The sequence below is a fragment of the Pogona vitticeps genome, chromosome 2 (assembly GCF_051106095.1).
Source record: "Pogona vitticeps strain Pit_001003342236 chromosome 2, PviZW2.1, whole genome shotgun sequence".
NCBI lineage: Eukaryota > Metazoa > Chordata > Lepidosauria > Squamata > Agamidae > Pogona > Pogona vitticeps.
This window is the reverse complement of record NC_135784.1, coordinates 134,692,371-134,713,700: the sequence shown is the minus strand read 5'-3', so window position 1 is coordinate 134,713,700 and position 21,330 is coordinate 134,692,371. Positions and strand designations below refer to the sequence as shown.

Sequence of the window (21,330 nt, the reverse complement as noted above, 5' to 3'; positions counted from 1 at the left end):
AGAATTTAGGAATACCTTATGATAGGGACCAATGTACAGTACTATTTCACACATGAAAATGGCATTTGCTATCCTAAGCCATAGTAGTGATAGGTGGTGGGTTACAACATTTGGAAGAGGGGTTGTTAGACCTAGAGTCATGGATCTTGCTCGCTTCTTGGGGCACTTAGCTGTCCAGTAGCAATATACATCAGACTATATGCCAGGTACTGGGAGGGTTTGAGTCCTGGCTCCACTTTTTCTTCAAATAAATTGACAGACTTCCTTGGTTTGGAAATTGGAGTCACATTTATTGGATTATTTAACAAACAGCCGATCTCTACAAACGTATTCCAACCATTGTCTCCCTCTAACAACTGGTTAGGAGGGGGCTTCCAGTCTTCAACTCTGAATGGATTAGTCTCCTGGGTATTCCAGGGACCCAGCCAGTCCAGTCTGCATTTAATAATTGCCTATTCTGCCCTTCCAATAGGGGTACTATATCTTCGTCCCGGCCATCTGTCCAGATATAGTCTCGGGAGGAGGCATTCTCCGGCCAAAGTCTCCCGCAGGCCCTCTCTGCTGCTGTTGCATCATCAGCCATTCCTATCTCCCTCTCCTCTCTTCTTTCCCTCTCAACTTTTTCCTCCCTCAACTTCTTCCTCCACGCCTTCGTCTCATGCTCCCCCCAAAAGAGGGCTTAGGTGTTAATCTCACTCCTTCTCAGGGCCTCTGCCTCTTCTCTTGGGACCCTCAGCTTCTCCACCTTCCCAGTCCACGGGTCCTCTAGCCACATTCATTCCCAACCATGAGGCAAGCTGTCCTCCTCCCTCTTTATATCTCCCAGCCCTGCCTCTACTTCTACCTGGGGTTGTCGTTCTCTTCCCGCCAAAATACTCCCGCCTTCTCCAACGGACATTCCCCTCAGTTTCTCCTCCATGTTCCTTGGGTTTTGCTCAGGTGGTCTAATCTTCCTGGGAGGGGGAATGGATGGTGTTTGCACCTCCTTGTCGGCAGAGAGCAGGAGGGACGCCACTCCTGTGAGAGGGGCCTTGTTCTCACCGACAGCCTCACAGGTAACCAGTGCAATGTAGCGGGTAAGTGATAAACTAGGACTCTGAAGACCAGGGTTTGAATCCCAGCTGAGCCATGGGGACTCAGTGGAGGAGTGGAACTGGTAAAGCCACTCCTTAATATCTCACCTTGAAATTAGAGTCGCTATAAGTCGGTTCCAACTTGACAGCACATAACAGGAATAATATGCTATGGAATCATAGTGTAAGATAACAACCTAAGCTTTTGTTCCCTACTTGTAAATTTCCCCCAAGCATTTGACTGGGCACTACTGGAAACGAGACACCAGACCTAGAACGAAATAGACATTTCTTTCAAATCCAGCAAGCACTTCTTATATTCATCCAAGGGTGTTGTGTGTTATGAGCTATCAAGTTGATTCTGACGTGATGGCCCTCTACTAGGTAGAGTTTCAGAGGACTGTTAGATATTCTAGGAGTGGTTTTACCATTCCCTCTCCTGTGAGTTCCCCAGAGCTGAATGGGGGATTCAAACCTGTGTCTCCTGTATTCTAGTCAGACACTTTGTCCACTACACTGCAGTGGCTCTGGAAAGCAGGGAAGAAATATTTACTTGGCCTTTGGTGGCCCTACCCAATTTTAATTGAATTGGAAGAAGGTTGGCCAGGGCTCACGCATATGGGGCATTTTGATATAATGCATCTTTCTGCTTCTAAAAAAAAAAAACAATGCGTAAGTTGCACATTTCCTGTGTATGCAAGAATGTCTCTAAGTGCATGGAAAGTGCTTCATTCTAGATGAGGCCACATTTTAATATGAAGGGAGACCTGTCATAAGGAGACTGTTTTATGAAGCAGCATACCTATCTAGCTGCTGCTTTCCAAGTCTGTTGTTGCTGGTGCCTGTCTAGGACCGTTTTGTCCACTCCAACAGCTACATTCGTCCTTCTCAAGCCCCTATTTTCATATCGGTTCCTCCTCCTCCTCCTCCTCCAAGCACTCTACTACTAGATGTATTTGTAGGTGATCACAGGAGGTAGATCTGTGATGGAGACTGTGTGGCCTTTTTTTTCCCATCGTCCTTCACCTCCTGCCATGTCAGCAAAGGCTGCTGGGAGTTGAAGGTGAACAACATCAGGGGATATCTCCCCAGCCTTCGTGTGTATAGGCTTAACTGGAGAAGTAACCAAAGAACAGGCTGTATGATGAGTGTGCTTGGCTCATGTTGAGGCTGTCTGGCAGGCCAGAACAGTAGCAACAGTGGAGATGTGATTTTGTTACCCTAATAAATCACAAGGATGTTTCTACCTTCACTCCCACTGGTCAAGGCAGACGTTGGTTCAGAAGGTTCTTTCCAAGACAATGAAGAAAAACGCTGATGGTCTGCTTTCTCGACTCTGGAATTTACTCCTTCCTCCCAACAGCCCTCAAAGCCAGATTCATTTTGCTTGAAAATGTATTATCTCTCCTCAATCATCACAGAACAAACCAACCAACCCTAACATTATTTATTTATTTATCGAACAATATGACCATTCTGGTATTCCATGTTTAGGCTTTCATAGTAAGCCCCCTCCCCCCAATACTTCCACCATGATCATAAGCTCCCATTTCTGAGAATCAGTTTGCTATTTTTTTGGAGAGCTCCCCACCCCCCACCCCATTGGGATCAGGACCAGTGCTCAGGAAATGATGAGGATTAGAGAAATGTAATAAAAGGGATTTTTTTTTCCTGGGAAATGGCACTTTTAAAAACAGGACAGAAAAGAAAACGGGAATTAACTAGGCAGGTTTCACTTCTGCCTCATAGTTTTGAGAAGAAAAAAAAGGCACAAACACAGTCTGCAATGTCAACTTTAGTCATGCCCCAGCTGTACAGAGAAGTGAAAATTACTCTCCTTTTATACAAGTTTTAAAACATGCAAACAGAAAAAATGTATTCCTCTAGAATCTACTACCCAAAGAGACAGTTATTGTCCAGTTTTACATTTGGGAAGCTACAGATATTCAGTGCTACATAACTCCAAAATTGTGTTGCTTTAGCATAATAAATGTCTCTAGAGTAGGCCTATTGAATCAGTGCGGATTTAGTGGGTCAACTCCTTGATAGGTTCCATTGATTCAAATGGCTCTACTCTAACTGCAATTTACCATGCTAAAGTAAATTAGGGTAATCCCATGTGAATCAATGGAATTTATTTATTTATTTTATTTTATTTTATTTATATGCCGCCCATCTAGACATAGTCTACTTTGGGCGGCTCACAACATATACAATAAAAACAATTTAAAATATTCAGTTTTACATAGTTAAAAACAAGGCAATATAAGATATAACAATTTAAAGTAAACAGTTCCAAGATGGTATAGATTAAAAAAATAAGAGTCACTTAGTTGTCTGAAGGGAAGGCCTGCTTGAATAGCCACGTTTTCAACTGGCTTTTGAAAATGCCCAGCGAGGGGGCCAGCTGAATTTCAGTAGGGAGGGTGTTCCACAGCTGAGGGGCCACCGCCGAGAAGGCCCGGTTTCTTGTTTTTTCCTTCCGGGCCTCCCTCGGCGTCAGACCCCTCAGCCGTCCCGGGTGATTCGGGTAGATCTAGGTGGAAGAAGTTAACTCAGTAAATCCCCACTGATTCAGTGAGCCTACTCTAGTGCCAAGTTTATAATGCCAAGCAACAGGATTTCAGTCAATGGAAGATAAGGATATGAAGAACAGAAACACATTTTCAACCCATTTAGAAAGGAGTTAATTTGCAAGCACAACAACAGACTCGTCCTCAGTGTTTCAGAATGGTCTGCTCATTGCTCGGTTTCTCCATAGAGGTAGCAGCTGCCTGCAAGTCAGGAGCCACTCCGTCCATTTCAACTGGGGCACATGGCTTTTGGCAAAGGGTCACAGCTGCCCCTTCACAGAGCCAGAAGACTGGGATAAGAGGCTCTGTGAAGAAACTATTAAATGAGTGGAGGAGCTTCATGTTTTCATCTACACCGTAAAAAGACAGGACTCCTTGCTCATAGTTCAGCAGTACTCCAATGAACTTGCATGAAGGCTCATTTATCTTCTTCGACACCCCATCATGCCAAGCCACGTAGCAGTCTCCTTGGACGTGCAGGCCCCAGGAGAGTGGATCCAGCCCAATGGTAAAACTGCGACCCGCCTGCTTCTTCCTTGTGATCCTTTCGTAGGCTAGACCCACAATGGCTGAACGGCCAGACAGCTTGACTTCCCAGTAGTTGCTGCCCTGGCTGAATTTCTGGAGACACATGACTTGCCAGGACTCAAACCTCTGCAGCTCATTTGAGGTCTTGGTATGAGACCCTTGAGGATGGATAGCCTTCCGGTCTTGATCAGAAAATTGTAGGTATTTGTTTGCTGTGCTTGGGTCAAAGGTCAAGTTCTGATGATCTGCAAGAGGGAGGGATGGCAAGAATACAGGATCAGCAGAAGGAATTAAAAAGGCCTCAAGCATCTTTAGCATCCTTGTCACTAATTCACCTCTTTCCCTTGGGCACACACGACACACAGTCCAAATATACCTGTTGCAGAGGGATTCCCAGGCTTCCAGGTTAGGTTTTTGTAGGGTGCATGTTGCGGCTGGGTGTGTGTGTGGAAGTCACTTTTCTCCTGAACTCCTTGACAGAAGCAGGGCTATCATCAAAGCAACTCTTTCGGATCCTGCTTTATGTCAACTCGAGCAGACTTCCCTCCTGTGGCTCACTTGATGGATAAGCTGTAACTCCCCTTCAGCTGTCCTTACATAGCTAATCAAACTGAAGTATCTTCTGCCAACCCTGTGAAGATGGCTTTATGAAACAGGGATGTTTTGGGGCTGCACTGCAGGGTATTCATCCATGTACAGAGAAAGTTTTGTCAGCATGCTGGTGGAAGACTGGAAGCAGAGTTATGAAGTAAGAGCAAATAAAAGGTCAGGGGAATGAATGCTTCCATTTCCTTTGGAGCAAGCCAAGGTGATGTGAGATGCAGGCCTTGCCATATATTACATCATTTTTATTAGCACAAAGTTCACAACGGTCTGTGTGAGAAACCTGCTCTGTGTCTTAGTAACCGGAAAGCATTACCAGCAGCTCAGCATTCTTCGGACCATTTTTCTGCCTAAATAAGGTTAACGGGGTAATTATTTCCCTCAAGGGATACAAACCAGAAACCTAGGCGAGGAAATTTCAGAGAGATATATGTAAGTCTATACAGAAAAGGCTGTCCCTTGTCTATTGGCTGTCAGCCATAGTTACTAAATGCAATTACTACTTTGGCAGAAGTTACCAGGACTTAGTGCTTTTCCCTTTGGTCATCTTCCACCACCCTTGTCAGAGACCAGGAACTGCTCCATTTAGTTTAATGATGAAAAATATGGCCCTTGTAAATGAAGTGAACAGCTTCTTGACACCATACTAACCTAAACCCAACAGTTAGCCTTTGCAAAAGCAGGAATAATAATAATAATAATAATAATAATAATAATAATAATAATAATAATAATAATAATAATAATAATAATAATAATAATAATAATAATAATAATAATAATAATAATTCCAGATCCAAACAGATAAACACCTTGAACATAAATAACACACCAGACATAGTAGTAATAGAATGAAGAAATGTCCGAATCATTGACATTGCAACTCCAAAGGATGCCAGAATTGAAAATAAAGAATTGGAAGAACTAATGAAGTACAGAGATCTGGCAATCGAAACATTGTGCCTCTGGAAGAAACACACTTCAGTGGTCCCCGTAGTCATTGGGGATTTGGGAACAATATCAAGAAACTTCACACAATACTATAAGTAGTTGCAGATCTCAGAAATAGCACCATCAGAGCTACAAAAAAAAAAAAAAAAAAAAAAAAAAAAACCAGCAATATTAGGAACAGCATACATACTATGCCAATATTTAACAGACACATAGGTTTTTGGTTAAAACTTGTATCTGTTATATAATACCAGTCAATGTTTTTGTAATTTTGCCTGTGCCTGGTGTTTGTTTTTTTAAATAATAAAGCTATATGAGTGCTTTCCCTTTTCTCTTGTTTCCTTTTGTGGAACAGAAGAGTAAGATCAATTAAAAATAAATTAGGGGGCCCCTCCCCCACACAAAAGGGGGGGAAAAGGATGGAGGCTACCTGACCTGTGCTGAGGACAGTTATGCAGGTGGGAAAGAAGCCATTACAGATGCAATCTCTGACTGCAGGTGGGCTTTAAGCGAGCAAGAATATTGTGTGCAGCCACCACCCAGGAGGAAAAAAAAAGGCTTGCATAGATCAACCATGAGTAGTCTATTCTTCAGCTGGAAGTCACACCAGGTATTCATGTTTTACTCAGTTATATGGTGAGGGTGAAAGCATACACAACAGCAAAGCCTGCATTTATGTTCTGTTCACTTCAAAAAGAGAAGTGCTCTGCCTGCAGAAGAATGCACTCATGAAACCTACGTAACTCCCACTGAAATGAATGAAAATCTCTTGGGCATCAGAATGTTTACACATGAAAGCAGTAATGAGAGCAAACCATCGTCTTTAAAGGGCAAGAAGCTAACAAAAGGATTTGGTGATTCCAGTGCTTTAGAACGAAAGCTTGGCCCTAAAAATGGCACCAGGTATGGGGATTTCCGCTAATGCAAGAAATGGGTTACTTTTTCTTCCTCAACACACTAGAGAGGATCAGGCTAAATCCAACACTATCAGAAAATATGTTTTCAGAGCGTATATGGATGAGGGAGAAAAGCCAGCTTCTCTCAGTTGGTTTGTCTGTTTGCAACTGAATCCAGCCTTAGGACTTCTATAGCTCATTTAGTTCCTAAGTCTTGCAGCAAAAACAGTGAAGAGTCTTATGGTACCTTAAAAATGAAAGTCATTATACTGGAAGATCCAGTGCATTCAATAGACCTGATGGCGACGTTGAAAAACTTTGGTGATATGGCAGGAATGAGAATAAATCAAAAGAAAACAAAAATACTTACTAAAAATATAAGAGAACAAGAATGGCAGAAGTTAGTAGAGAAGATGAACTTCCAAGAGGAAAAGAGAATTCAATATTTAGGGATCCAAATTACAAATAAGATGACTACACTATTTAAAGATAATTATATGAAATTGATGAAGGAGATACAGAACAATCTGGAGAAATGGGATAAACTACAATTATCGCTGTTGGGAAGGATTGTGATGATTAAAATGAGTGTCTTGTCAAAAATTTTATTCTTATTTCAGACAATCCCTATCATATTAAAACAGACCTTTTTTCAAGAACTTAATAAGATAATTATGAGATTTGTATGGCAAGGCAAAAAACCAAGAATTAAAATTAAAGCGATGCAAGATGCCAAACAGAGGGCTGGCTTTGGTCTTCCAGATTGGGTTCTGTATTATAGATCCTGTATTTTAGATTGGATAAAAGAATGGATAACTTTGGAAAATGATAGAGTACTCAACTTGGAAGGACATGATTTACAGCTAGGCTGGCACGCTTATCTATGGTATAAAAAGGATAAAGAGCAAAAACATTTTAATTTACATATAATAAGAAGAGCTTTATTGGGAACGTAGAGAAAGATTATACAAAAAATTATAAAAAAACACCTGTATGGGTATCACCTATAGAGACCTTTACACAACCTAATCTCATGACAAAAGCTAAACTTTTAAGATATCAAGATTTATTAAAAATGATGGTGAATTAAGGTCCAAAGAAGAGCTAGAGACACAGAACACAGCTGGAATCTAGATATATAAAAGACAAAATAGAAGGTTTCTACTCAGAACAAACGATGTTTGATAAACTTTTATTAGGTTGAAAAGATAAAATAGTTAAGAAAATGTATAACTATCTGTTAGAAATCAAAATGCAAGATGAAATGGTTAAAGAATGTATGATTAAGTGGGCACAAAACATAGGGCATAATATTGATATTGATCAATGGTTGAAAATATGGTAAAATAATATAAAGCTTACAAGATCGGTTAATTTTAAGGAGAATATATACAAGATGTTTTACAGGTGGCATATGACTCCAGAAAAATTGTCAAAGATGTACAGGGTATACAGATGTATCAAATGTGTGTTGGAAATGTGAAGCACATGTGGGAAGCTATTATCATATGTGGTGGTCATGTAGAGTAGCGAAACAGTATTGGAAAAGAGTACATGCTGTGTTGTAACAAATATTGCTTTGTAAGGTACCATTAATCCCAGAACTGTTTTTATTGAGTATGATACCTGATAACATCGATAAACAAAGGAGTACATATATAGTTACAGTGGTGCCTCACACAACGAGCGCCCCGAAGAGCGATGAATTCGCTCTACGAGGACATTTTTTCGATCGCTAATGCGATCGCAGAGCGATGGCCTCTGTGGCCGAAAATCGCACAGCGAAGGTTGGTAAGCGTTTCGCTTACTGACCTTCGCTTTGCGACCCGCTGATCAGCTGTTCAGCGGGTCCAAAATGGCCCCTGGAAGCCCCAAAATGGCCACGCGCAGCATTTTTGCGCCCTCGTTAAGCGAGGGGAGGGCGCAAGAATGGCTGCTGGCCATTGGAAAAGCATCGCTGTACAGTGAGTAAAGCTGCTATTGGAACGCATTAAACTAAGTTTAATGCATTCCAATGGCTTTTTCCTTCCCGTACAGCGATGCTTTCACACAGCGAGGGTTAATCCAGAACGGATTAACCTCGCTGTGCGAGGCACCACTGTATATACATAGTCACTGCAGCCAGAATTCTTTATGCCAAAAATTGGAAAAGTCCAACGGTACTGAAACAAGAAGATTTTATAGAGAAGATACGAGAAACAGCAGAAATGGACATTTTATCAGAAGTGATGAAGGACTGTCCTTAACAAAAGGCAACTGAAAGATGGGACTTATTCTATAAATGGATTGAGTCAACAGACATCGTATAAAGAGCATACATTGAAATGAGAATTTAAATCTGGAAGGCAGAAAATAGTAAAAAGAGCAATTTGGATTTTTGACATGGCAATATGTATAGAATGGATGTTAGTATGTTATTGTTTCTCCTTTTCCCCTCAATTCCCTTTTTCCTTTCTGTCACCCTTTGTTAAAAATAAAATTAAAAAAAAGAAAAGAAAAATGAAAAAGGTTTACTTCACATAAAGTTTTGTGAACTGTAGCTCAGTTCTTTGGCGGCACCCTGATGAAGTAACCTACTGTCCAAAAAAATTATTCCAGATAAACCCTGTTGATTTTGAAGGTGTCACCAGATTGTTATTCTTGAAGGCAAGCAGTTTTCCTGTTTTTCATGCATAGGTGCTGCTGCCTGTAGAACCCGACTGTTGCCCTCTTTTTTTTCATTTTTCCCACCTCCATCCTCATTTTTCTTTCTCTTTCAGTACAGTATCTTCATGGGGGGAAAATAACTCCAGTAGGGAAGTAATTAGCACAGAGCTCATATCTGGATTATGGTCCTGCAGCGGTTTTATTTCAGAATGAGTGGTAGCGTTAGCACAGTTATTTACGTGCAAAGTTAAATTAATACCTAACTTAATTAACAATGTAGAATTCTGTCCTCATCCCCACTATATACCTTCTGAGAACCCTGACTGTTACTCCCAAGCTAATTCCCTCCTCCTGCTCTTCCAATACTATGTACAGATCTCCACAGCACTTTCGAGCTTGGCTGCTAAATTCTGCAAACATTTTTTGCACTGGTGATTACAAAACTCCTTAAAAAAAATTCGTAGGTTACTTGCATACACAGTGGCCAGAGTTCTAGTGGGGATCTACTCTGGTGTAAGTGTAACTGCATAAACTGAAGTGGCAAATTGCTACTAAATAGCAGGTTGCTGTTCACGTTCCTGGTCATGTACCAAGTTATGTGAGTGGCAACTTGTTACTTACTGGTAATTTGCTACTGTGGTTTATGCCACTGGTTCTTAACCTTGGGTTACTCAGGAGTTTTGGACTGCAACTCCCAGAAGCCTTCACTACCAACTGCGCTGGCTGGGGTTTCTGGGAGTTGCAGTTCAAAAACATCCGAGTAACAAAGGTTAAGAACCACTGGTTTATGCAATCACATGTATGTTGGCATAAATCCCAAATATGACTCTGGATATTTTCATTTCTTTTTAAAAAATCCATGTAATGTCAGATAAGCAAACTCAAGCAATTATGGCTCCTCCTTTCCATGAAAAACGAGGAAGGTGGGATGCATTAATTTTTCTTCTTTTAACAGAAACGGAGCTACGCCTTCATCATGTCAAATCACACACCAGGCATATGGCTGTAACTAAAAGAACATGGAGAGAGAGAGAGAGAGAGAGAATTCACAGACCAAATAGATATCGTCTTAAAACCAGAGAGAAACACCTTTGCAGGTACTGGTGTGCTTCCAACCCTACTTAGAACCTAACCTCTTTAGCAGCTATGTGTAGCCGAGGGATTTTCTTACCCTTCAAAAGATTCATTCTTATCTCATTCTGTGGAAGACAGGGTCCAGCCCTCTTCACAGTTGACTGTGGCTCTGGTGAGACTGCTGAGCAAAAAACAAAACAAAACTTTCATGTAAGTGGTTTCCAAATAGTAGACAAGTCAAGACTTCACAGTATGGTGTAGAAACCTGTTTTGGGTGTGGGGAGGATCAGTATAGATTTCTGTTGGGCAGGGGAAAGGAATTTAGGAGTGGGCAGCAAGACTGTACCACAGCTAGGTTCAAAAACCTTCCCCTTAATATATTTAGATACTTTAAAAAGGGGGAAAGTAGTAGATTTCAGAGGATTCCACACAGTCATGTATTTTTTTTACCTCACAGCAACATAGCATCCATTTGACCCCAAAGAATAATCTCTTATATTGCGAAACAAGTTGGAGCAACTATTGGCCCTCCTTTGACAGTCTCTATGGAATGAAGTCATCCACTGGGAGTCCCTGTGTGATTTCTCATCCTGTATATTCATTTTATACTGGATATCCTTTTTTTAAAAAAACTCTGCTACTATGAATTGTCAGAAATAATTTAACTCAAATGGCTACAATGGTCTTTTCTTGATGTGCAGCTGAAAAGAAGGGGTGGAATCCAAATTAAAGATTCACCCTTTGGGCCAATTCAGACTTGTCACAAAGCATGGTGTGCCTTTTTCATTGAAGCATCCTACACTGATTTCTGCAAATCATCATGGCCAAAAGGGTTGTTGGGATATTACACACATTCACCAGGACTTGGGTAAGTTGTCAATGTTTTTATTTATTTATTTATTTATATCCCGCCTATCTAGTCAGTTAAGACCACTCTAAGCGGTTAAGACCACTCTAGGCGGCTCATTGATCATGCACTGGATGCATGCTGGTTGCGTTCTTTGATACTCATCAATGAACTGCAATTACTTATGTGATTCCTTTTGCAAATTTTGGACAGTGTTTTCTCCAACCAGGCTCAAAAATAAGAATGAAATGATGATTTGAAATTCTGTTTCTAATTTAATATGCCCATTGGGAATGAGGAGGAGAAATTAGAAGTAGGCGTTCTGATTTATTTTCTTATATGACAGAAGCTTGAGTAAGGAATAAGGTGAAAATGTCCAAGGCTGAAGTTAACTACAGCTTGTTATAATTATAATTATAAAAACAATTATATAATTATAAAAGTCATAATTTATTGTTATATTTTAACTTGGTTATATTTTCCTAGGAAAATATGTGGGAACAAATTTTAATTTCTAAAGATGTCATAGTAAGGTAGTTCAGAACTTGGGGGCCTCTGGCTGGGGTCAGGGCAGCTGAAATTCTGTCTTTAAAAATCAAATCTCTTTCTATAGAGTGAACCCTGCCATTACCTATAATTCTCTTTCAATCTTCATATGTGTAAAGAAAACAAAGTTTTATTTTACAGTAATGTTTAAACCTCCTGAAGGAGGCTGAGTAGCTAAATGCCTGGAAGTCATCATGAATTTTCATTGCTCATGAAATTCCTTAATAATTACTTTTTGTGTCAGGTTTTGGTGGATTCAAGGACGTCAACAGAGCCTCTTGAAAAAGTCTGGAGACCTCACTGAGGAATTGAGTGACGCCACCCTCACTGCTGGCTAAATTGAATTCAAGAGTTGGAGGAATGTCCAGTTTTCCAGGAGGATGAAGTTGATGCAGTCCCTACAAGGAACAGAAAACACAGGAATCACAAAGTGTGACTACCCGATGGGAGCAGAAATAGCTTGTTAAGAGACAGTGGATCTTAGAATTCTTTGGTTTGGAACTCCACTTTTTTTTCCTCTTGCCCATTCTAGTAGAATGACTCTCTGACTCTCTTAGGCCCTCCATTACTCTACCTACTTGTTCCCCAAGAACAGTAAAATCAGGTGACTGAACCCTTCCCCCCCCCCATCTGTGGCTCAAGGAAATAAAAAGAAAAAGAATAAAGCAAGTAAATGGAAGAACATACCTAACAGTCCTTCAACCATATCAGATAAAAACAAAGATTAAAAAAAGAGAGACATAAGTATTGTGGCACCTTAAAGGCTAACCATTAGATATTAATGTAAGCTTTTGTGGACCTCCTTAGCTCATTTTGTCAGGCCAATGAGGTGGAAAACAGGGATTAAGGCCTCCTCCCTCCCACAATCTCCCTCTCAGAGAGAGCACGCCAAGAGGGAGAGGGAGGGAGAATGGGTCATAGAAAGAGTGAAGGATTGTGCTGAATGAATTTAAAGCTTTGGAATAAACAACATTAACACAGTTGTTTTAATAAAACCTTATTTATTATATTCAAGTAGAGTGCTGCTGAGGTCAGTACCCAAGGGCTGGCTATGTAGAGAGTGTTATAAGGGACCTGAGTAAAAGGAGGAAAGACATGCATAGCACATGTCTAAAGGTTTCTGACAGCAAAATAGGAAGAGAGGGAAAAAATGACGAATATTAAAGAAAACATGCTTGCTTCTGTGGTGATTTAAAGAGACCGTCATCTGAACATTCAAAGGACAAGGCAAAGGGAAGCTGGCCACTAATATCAGAGAGGAGGGTGTGACACTCTTCCATAGGGGTTTAGGTGATATATATTTATCAATGCTACATTCCTACACGGCTTTTTCTCCAGTTACGTGGGATATCACAAGCAGGAACTGGAAAGAGGGAATTATTGGATTAGCCCATTATGCTGGAGTGGCTGCCTCAGTCCAGTGGGTTTGGCTGTCATGAAAGGGCAGAACATTAGTAGCTACTTAAACATATTCATGTTCTACTTCTAAGGGGCAGTGGGTGGCCATCGTTAACATGGGCTTTCAACAGAATTTTGACATAGTTCCTTACCAGAGACATCTGAACCAATTTGGCAGTCATCCTGAGGTAAGACAAGAGGTTCTTTTATGGATAGGACACTGGTTAAAGAAGCAGAGAGTTGGAAATCAGCAATCAATGGACTCACAATGGACATACATAGATAATTGGGGGGGGGCCAAGGAACTATATTGGTGCTTTAGCAGGTCTATTAGAGAGCTGAATGAGCAGCAGGATGTGGTAGCTGACACCAAAAGAAGGATAACAAAGAAGTCCAGAAGGAAATCTATGATCCGCAGAGAAAATGGGTCTTGAAACAGTAAGGGCAGAATCAATGAGCAAACATAAACTGCCATCCACTGGGTCAAAACAAATTCCAGCTTGACTGATATGCTGGTGGTAGCTGAACTGGAAGTGACCAGCTAGGAAAAGAATCTAGACTTCATACCGGATGTGCTGGCTTTAATCCACTTTGCATGGTATGTGTGCCTAGCCAGATCGTTTTACTAATCTCCAGTCACTTAGAAATTTTCAACTTTATGCAAGAACTTAAATGGCCACTGAAAATATTAAAATGGGGCAGAAGACGACAGAGGACCAAATGATTAGAGGAATTATAGGCTGTTCGAGAGTACAAAGGTAACAAAGAGTTGTGGCCCTCCAGACAGCAGTTGGGCAAAGTAATGAACCAAGCCAGAAAAGAAACCTCTGCCAGGGATGATGAAATCAACTAAGGCAACTGTGCACCTGCACAAGAAGGGCGAAACAGAGACAGAGAAAAAAATACAGAACAAGACAACATGTGATCATTTGGCCCTCTTGGGAAAGAACAATGGGTAGTGCAGTGAAAATGTCAACCTAGGGTGTGGTGGTTGCAAAAAAAGGTACAATCCTTGTTAGGGATCATGGTAATAAAACGTCAGTATCATGCTCTCTTTATACAACTCTATGGTGCACCTACACTTCAGTATATAGTTCTAATCACCATGCCTCAAACAGAACTGCTGAGCTGGAGAAGATGCAGAAGAGGGCAGCCTATATAACGGTCAACAGGCTGGAGCATCTCCCTGTGTAGAAAAGCTACACTTTGTGGATGGATTATCCTTGACAAAAAGTGGGAATGATGGGAAATGAAGTGTATGAAATTATGCATGGGTATGGAGAAAGAAGAGGGTTTTCCTGCTACCACTTGTAGCACTAAGAACTGAAGCTGAATGACTGGAAATGCAAGAGGAAAAAAAGAGGTGAAGAAAAAGAAAAAAGGGAAGCACTTCCTCACACAGTGCATTGTTGAAATGTAAGATACACGATCACAAAGCGAAGTGTTGGTCTCAAAGTTATGAGGCTTTTGTGTTACCACAAATAGGAGAAAACATGGAAGAGGCGCTTCTTTTGTGATTCATGTTTCTTTTGTGGCTTTCTGGAAGAAAACCTCTAAAACAAGGATCATCTTTGTTAACAGAAGAAAAATGCATGGAAGTTGCATATTCTTCTGTGTTTCCCTCTTCCATGCAATTTCCCCTTCACTCTGTTGTGTGTAAAATTACCCTGGAAATTATTTTTACAGAATAGCATTGCAGGAGCAGCTGTCAGCAGACTGTCAAGAAGGGGTGACGGCAAGGATTTTAATGGGACCCATTAAAGAGGAAGGCTCTTTTCCTTCCTTCCTTCCTTCTTGGGAATCTGCACCCTCACTCTCTTCTCTGTCTCAACCACCCGCAGCAGTAGAGCAGCACGAAGTGGGCACCTTCGTTACCGCCAGATAAAAGGAGTGTGAGAAGAAGAGGGAAATGGGCAAGAAGGAGAAGGCTAAGGAGTCAGTTCTCCCGTCTGTCCCATGGGAGGAAGAAAAGAGCCAGGCAGACAACACAGACACGGTGCAGAAAGGGGAGAATGGTGGCCACGGCTTCTTTGGCGCCTAACTGCTCAGGGTGCCTATCTCCTCTCACTCCCCACACCCAGGGTGAATAGTACAGTATATGGAAGAAGTGTGGCGGCAGCACAGAAAGCCTGAGGAAGGCAGGGTTGTTGTTTTTTATGGGAGGGGGTGGAGGTGGGCAATTTGAGAGGAGAGAGAGAGAAGGACGAGAACCTGAAATAAACCAAAAACTGAAGTTCTTGCCATTCACATTCCTGCTGGTCTCCAGCATTCATGGTTTTAAAAGGCAGATTCATAGAGGATAAACACTACCCATGCCTACTAGTCATGATGGTTACTATATTATCTCCAGCATCAGAGATATTGTTATTTGGTATACCAGCTGCTAAGGAATGTGAGCAGAGGCATCACTGTGCCTCATGTCCTGCTTGTGGGCTTCCTCTAGGCCACTGGTTCTTAAGCTTGGGTTACTCAGGAGTTTTGGACTGCAACTCCCAGAAGCCTTCACCACCAACTGTGCTGGCTGGGGTTTCTGGGAGTTGCAGTTCAAAAACATCCGAGTAACAAAGGTTAACAACCACTGCTCTAGGCAACTGGTTGGCCAGCGTGCAAACTGAATGCCAAGCTAGGTGGGCCTTTGGCCCAATCCAGCCAGAGCACTTCTGATCTACTGTGGCTAATGAATAGGAACAGCTTTCACCACCCGGCTCCTGTGTGTATATACCTCCAGAAATGTGATATCATCTGTACAAGCCAATAGTTTTTCTGCCTTCGTATTGTGTTGGGTAAACACGTCAAGCTGGTGCTGCACTTGATCCCAATTCTCTTCCATCTGGCCGAGGGTACGAGCCTGCTCGTTTTCAATTCTCTCCATTGCCTTCCTTTGGCATTCCTTCAGGGCCTCCACAAGATGGCCGAACTTTTGCAAAACCCCTGATTTGAACTTTTCAGAGGAATCCTGTATGAACAGGGGAGAAAACAAAGTAGGAGATTATTTCCATCCTAGCAGCAGTTAATTCCCTCACCACTCTGCATTCCTTAAGCTGAGCATAGACTGAGAATCAAAGGAGAAAGGGGAGGGTGACCTTTCCTTGGCAGGCAGGAGATGGTAAAGGAGGGGAAATAGAGATGCTTAGCAGCTGTGAATTTTTACTGTTCTCTCCACTAAAGGAAAATGGATAGAGAACAGGCTATTTCTACAGAAGGCACTTGTTTTATTGGGGGTGGGATCCATGAACTCTACCTTAACATTGGATATCTGCTGCTCCATTTTCTGGGTTTCCTCCTTTAGCCTTTCTGCCTCCTTCTGAGTTTTCCTCAGTGTTTCTTTTACAAGCTCCTGAGAAGGAAGGAAGGAAGTTAAAATATGCAAGCACTCAATTTTGTCCCTGGTACTTCACAACACGAGTTCCAGTTTGGACAGAGCAACAGATGAAGACTCTCAGGACACCTTGGTTCAAATTCTTCCTTGGCCATGATATGTCACTGGGTGGGTTGGCATGGCTCTGCTAAAGCCACTCCTTAAACATCTCAGATATATCTTGAAAACCTTATTAGGATCACCATAAATCATATGTGAATTGATAGCATGCAACAACAAACTTCTCAACTTATGTCATGTCCATATAACACTGGGAAATTATTCCAGATGTGTCATGTCTTTGTTTCTGTGGAAGGACCTCACAGTTCTATCAATACCCCTAAGCTGCTGCATGTACAAGACGGCCAAGTTTGAGGAAGTGGTAAAAAATTCAAGAAGCCAAATAGGCCTACGGAGGCACAACTTACACTAGCATCAAACTGCGCTGAACCATGGTACCAGACAAAGGTTTGCAGCTATAATGTACGATTCTGGTCAATAACTCATGAAGTGTGAGGTAGGAAAGTTGGTAGAAAAGGGGGTAATAGTTTAATTTCCTGTTTGTGAGCTCAATATCTAATAAGTGACTAGCAGATAAACTTTTTCTCTTACCCTTCCCATCTCAATGATCAAAGTAAAGCTGCATACAATACAACATTTCACACAGTATACAATTCTTTAACAGCTCATTAGAACACATTTATTCTGCATTATCTGTATCTGTTTTATTACATTCATGGCTGCTCTCACAGATTGTCAATTAAACCTAGCTTGCCAAATTGTTGGCAATTTTGCTAGAATGCCTTGAATGCCCAGGAGAAGGGGACATGTTAATTCTGAAGTGAAGAGTAGAGTAGATGTGCCCTTAAACAACAAATCTGTTATTGTTGATGCCTTTGCCAAATTTCATTAGAGACAAATGCTGACATTCAGCACATGGAATTTTTTCCCCACCAAAGCATTATCATGCTGGGAACCAGAGAACCTAGGTGGTCTCTCGGCCACAGTGCCTCCTGCTGAATAGAAAAGAACCAACCTACTGAGACTTGGATACATGTGCCTTATAGACATGCAATGTGTTTGGACATGTCCCAGTTCTAGGCTTAAGCGCCCTATGCAACTGGACAAAAGATCAGTACGCACAATAGGCACATGATTTTAAAATGGGAACTATAAAGATCTGTTTGTCACCATCATCTCAATAAGAGACATAGCCATGTGCTGCTGAGAAAGCAATGGCTTAATCTTCCACGCAAACAGACATGCCTTGGCCCATGGACAGAAGTTTTCAGTTGGTGTAACCTGGGTAGAGTGAGGGTAGCAAGGGGAAGTGAGGACTAGAAACCGGGCCTTCTTGGTGGTCGTTCCCCAACTTTGGAACGGCCTCCCGCCTGAAATCCGCCTGGCCCCTTAACAGGAAACTTTTAAGCGATTGTTAAAAACATGGTTTTGTTAAGACAGGCCTTTCCTAATACAGTGGTGCTCTTAACACACACATTATCAATCCTGCCGCCTTGCTTTCTTATCTTATCATTTTAGTTATTATTAGTTAAATTCTGTTGGTGTGTTTTATTTAATTTTGATTTATACCATTTTGGTTTTTTGTTTTAATGTTTGCTCCATGATATGTGGTTTAATTGTGTAAACCACCCAGAGTATAAAAGTCAAATTTGGGCAGGCTTTCCCTCCTGCCATATCTTAATTTCTTATACAGTACTTCGCCGTTCTGGACCTATAATATATGTTTTTGGTTTTAATTGTTTTTAAATTTGTCAACTGCCCAGAGTAGACCTTTGGTCTAGATGGGCAGGATAGAAATCCAATAAATAAAAAAAAACACGTAGATAGATAGATCGACACAGAGAGAGAGAGAGATAGCATAGGTAAAGTGAGGCACAATACAGTTGTGAACACATTCTTATATAAACCTCCATCTCCTCTGCCGGCAAGTAGCCATGGACTCAGACAGGGCAAGTGCAGCCGAGTGAGGCCAATGATTTGAATGGGAGGAAAGAGAGATGTATATATAGGGTGGCCAGACCTCCATAAACACCCAACCCTGTCTGGGCATGCCAACATTTGCAGAAGTTTGGGCTGCATGCTATCCTATGTTATATAGTCAGTTCCAGAAAAAGGATTGTATAAAAATCCTTACTAAAGGAGGCCGTCTCTCTCTCTCTCCATTCCACTTACTTCCTGTTTTTTCCGCTCATCCTCGACCAGGACCTTCTTGTGATCCTGGCACTCCTTCACGGTGCACTCAGAGCAGATGACCCGCTTCTCAGTCCTACAGTAGAGGACCAAGGGCCGGCCATGCCTTGGGCACTCCTTCCCTTTAACAGGGGTGGTCTTCTCCTCTCTAGGTGCGGGCACTTCTCCTGCCCTGAGAAGATCTACCAGCGTATCAAGCTGGACCGTCTTGTTGAGTTTTAGCCTCTCCGGGAAGGTTTTTCGGCATTCAGGGCAAGTGTAGACTTTCTGGCCTGTGGGTCTTTCTTCTTCTCCTTCTTTGTCCCAATGGCTATTGATGCACTTCTCACAGAAGCTGTGCCCACAAGGCATAGTCACAGGAGTGCTAAATATTTCCAAACAAATGCAGCAACATAGTTTCTCCTCCAGCTTTTGTGAGCCTGCAAAAGCCATGATCGTGTCTGAAACACAAACAGCATGTAGGAAGAGAAAATGAAACTGCTGTGACGGCAAGTAGGAGGGCTTGGCTTAGAAAGAGTCACAGCCAGCCAGGCTCTTAAAGAGACAAGATTGGCAGAACAAGAAAGGCTGCTTTATGTGCAACTTGACAGATATGGGAAACCAAGCTGAGTTTCTGATCTGCAATTCTCCGTTTTAAATGCAAATTTAGATCACAGCCACCACCTAATTAATTCAGTGGGGGACACAGACCTGATTGTAAGAAACTGAATTGTATTTCTTCTGAGGTTCTGGCCTGGGATCCCCACTTCTCTGGAGCTGCCTTCTCTCAGAAGCTGCTGCTTTGAGTGGCTGGCACATAAGAAAGTGCCATATACAGAATCAAACCATTGGCTATCAAGATGGTGCTATGAAGCTTCAACAGCACTAATTATCCTAATCACAGGAGAGATCAGCAGCACAAGGAAACAAATACAGTAAAGAGCTGTGGCCCAGGAACAAATTCTGAAAATGACTGGCAAAAAGAAATGCCAGGAATGATAGGAAGAAATGCCCCATCTGGAGGACTTATCTTGTATACCACTTCATTCTTTTATAAATCTCTATTTCTTTCCTCTGTTATTTTCTAAACTAGGAATCTGCAGCTGTCTACAGATTGTTTGGAGAGAGGGTGTGCTGTTCCCCTCCCAATTCCTGTTCGTTTTTCTTATACAGCTTTACTGTACATTACTTGAGATGAAATATCCATAATAAGACATTAGCCCAGGTGTGTGAGCTCTGTCAATTTATGACAGTTGTTACTTCCCACTCTCTTGATTCCTATAATTGAAACTGACTCTCAGTAACAGGCTATTCAGTTGATGTTTTCAAATAATTTTCCTTTATGAGCCCAAGTTTATAATTCCTGTGTGACAGCTGAATCCCATTCAGGAACTTGTCAAATATATATGCAAATAGGTGAGGAATGAGACCAAACATGCTTTCCATATACTAACACTGAATTATTTAGCTAGTCTGTGGTCTAAGCCATGTGCCTTAGACGAATCCTTTGAAATTCTTCCTGATCTTCTTGTGATACTGTTAAACCTAACTTCATGCTAAGATTTTGGATTAACAACCAGCCTGAAGAAAACAAAAGTCATGGGCCAGGGCGTGGACTCACCTCCCTCTATTACCATCTCCACACAAGAATTGGAGGTTGTTCATGACTTTGTGTACCTTGGCTCAGCAATCTCTGACACTCTCTCACTAGATGTTGATAAACGCATTGGCAAAGCAGCTACCATGTTCTCTAGACTCACAGAGAGAGTATGGCTTAACAAGAAGCTGACGGTGTATACCAAGCTCCAGGTCTATAGAGTCTGTGTCCTGAGCACACTCCTGTACTGCAGTGAGTCCTGGACCCTTCATGCATGGCAGGAGAGGAAGCTGAACACGTTCCATATGCGTTGCCTCCAACAGATTTTTGGTATCACCTGGCAGGACAAAGTTCCAAATAGAGTAGTCCTAGAACGAGCTGGAAGTTTTAGCATGTATTCATTACTGAAACAGCGACGTCTACTTTGGTTTGGGCATGTCATGAGAATGGCTGACGGTTGGATTCTAAAAGATCTCCTGTACGGATAATTAGTGCAGGAAAATCACCCCAGAGGGAGACCACAGCTGCGATACAAGGATATTTGCAAGCAGGATCTGAAGTCCTTAGGAATGGACCTCAGCAGATGGGAAACCTTGACATCTGAACGTTCAGCCTGGAGGCAGGTGGTGCATCATGGCCTCTCCCAATTTGAAGAGACATTTGTCCAGTAGACCGAGGCAAAGAGGAAGTCAAATCAGGGAGCTGGACAGGAGACAGATTGTATTTGTCTTCAGTGTGGAAGGGATTGTCACTCTCGAATTGGCCTTCTCAGCCACACTAGACGCTGTTCCAAGTCCTCCATACAGAGCACGTTACCATAGTCTCTCAAGACTGAAGGATGCCTACTACAAAACTCATGTCATCTACAAAGAAATGTATAGTAGGTATTCAGCATGCAGTGATCTGACTTCTGAACCAAGATATGAAAAGTTCAGGTTCAAGTCCCCCAATCAACCATGAAATTCACTGGGTGAGCCTGGGTCAGTCCCTGACATGACTCACCAGATTTTTATGGGGACAAGAAACATGGGCAAAAGGCAAAATAAAAAT

General features: G+C 41.8%; 1 protein-coding gene across 1 annotated transcript in view; it reads right to left on the bottom strand.

Moving 5' to 3' along the window:
- TRIM47 (tripartite motif containing 47) overlaps nucleotides 1–19,462 on the bottom strand; it is a 51,215-nt gene extending 31,753 nt beyond the window's left edge. Inside the window, exons 1-6 of the mRNA XM_072990519.2 lie at nucleotides 18,687–19,462; nucleotides 16,377–16,472; nucleotides 15,858–16,091; nucleotides 11,970–12,135; nucleotides 10,442–10,525; nucleotides 3,794–4,419 (exon numbers count right to left, since the gene is read on the bottom strand). Of these exons, the coding sequence (XP_072846620.2) occupies nucleotides 3,794–4,419; nucleotides 10,442–10,525; nucleotides 11,970–12,135; nucleotides 15,858–16,091; nucleotides 16,377–16,472; nucleotides 18,687–19,136 (1,656 nt within the window). The 5' untranslated portion in view covers nucleotides 19,137–19,462. The remainder of the gene's footprint in view (nucleotides 1–3,793; nucleotides 4,420–10,441; nucleotides 10,526–11,969; nucleotides 12,136–15,857; nucleotides 16,092–16,376; nucleotides 16,473–18,686) is intronic.
- Nucleotides 19,463–21,330: the final 1,868 nt, after the last annotated feature.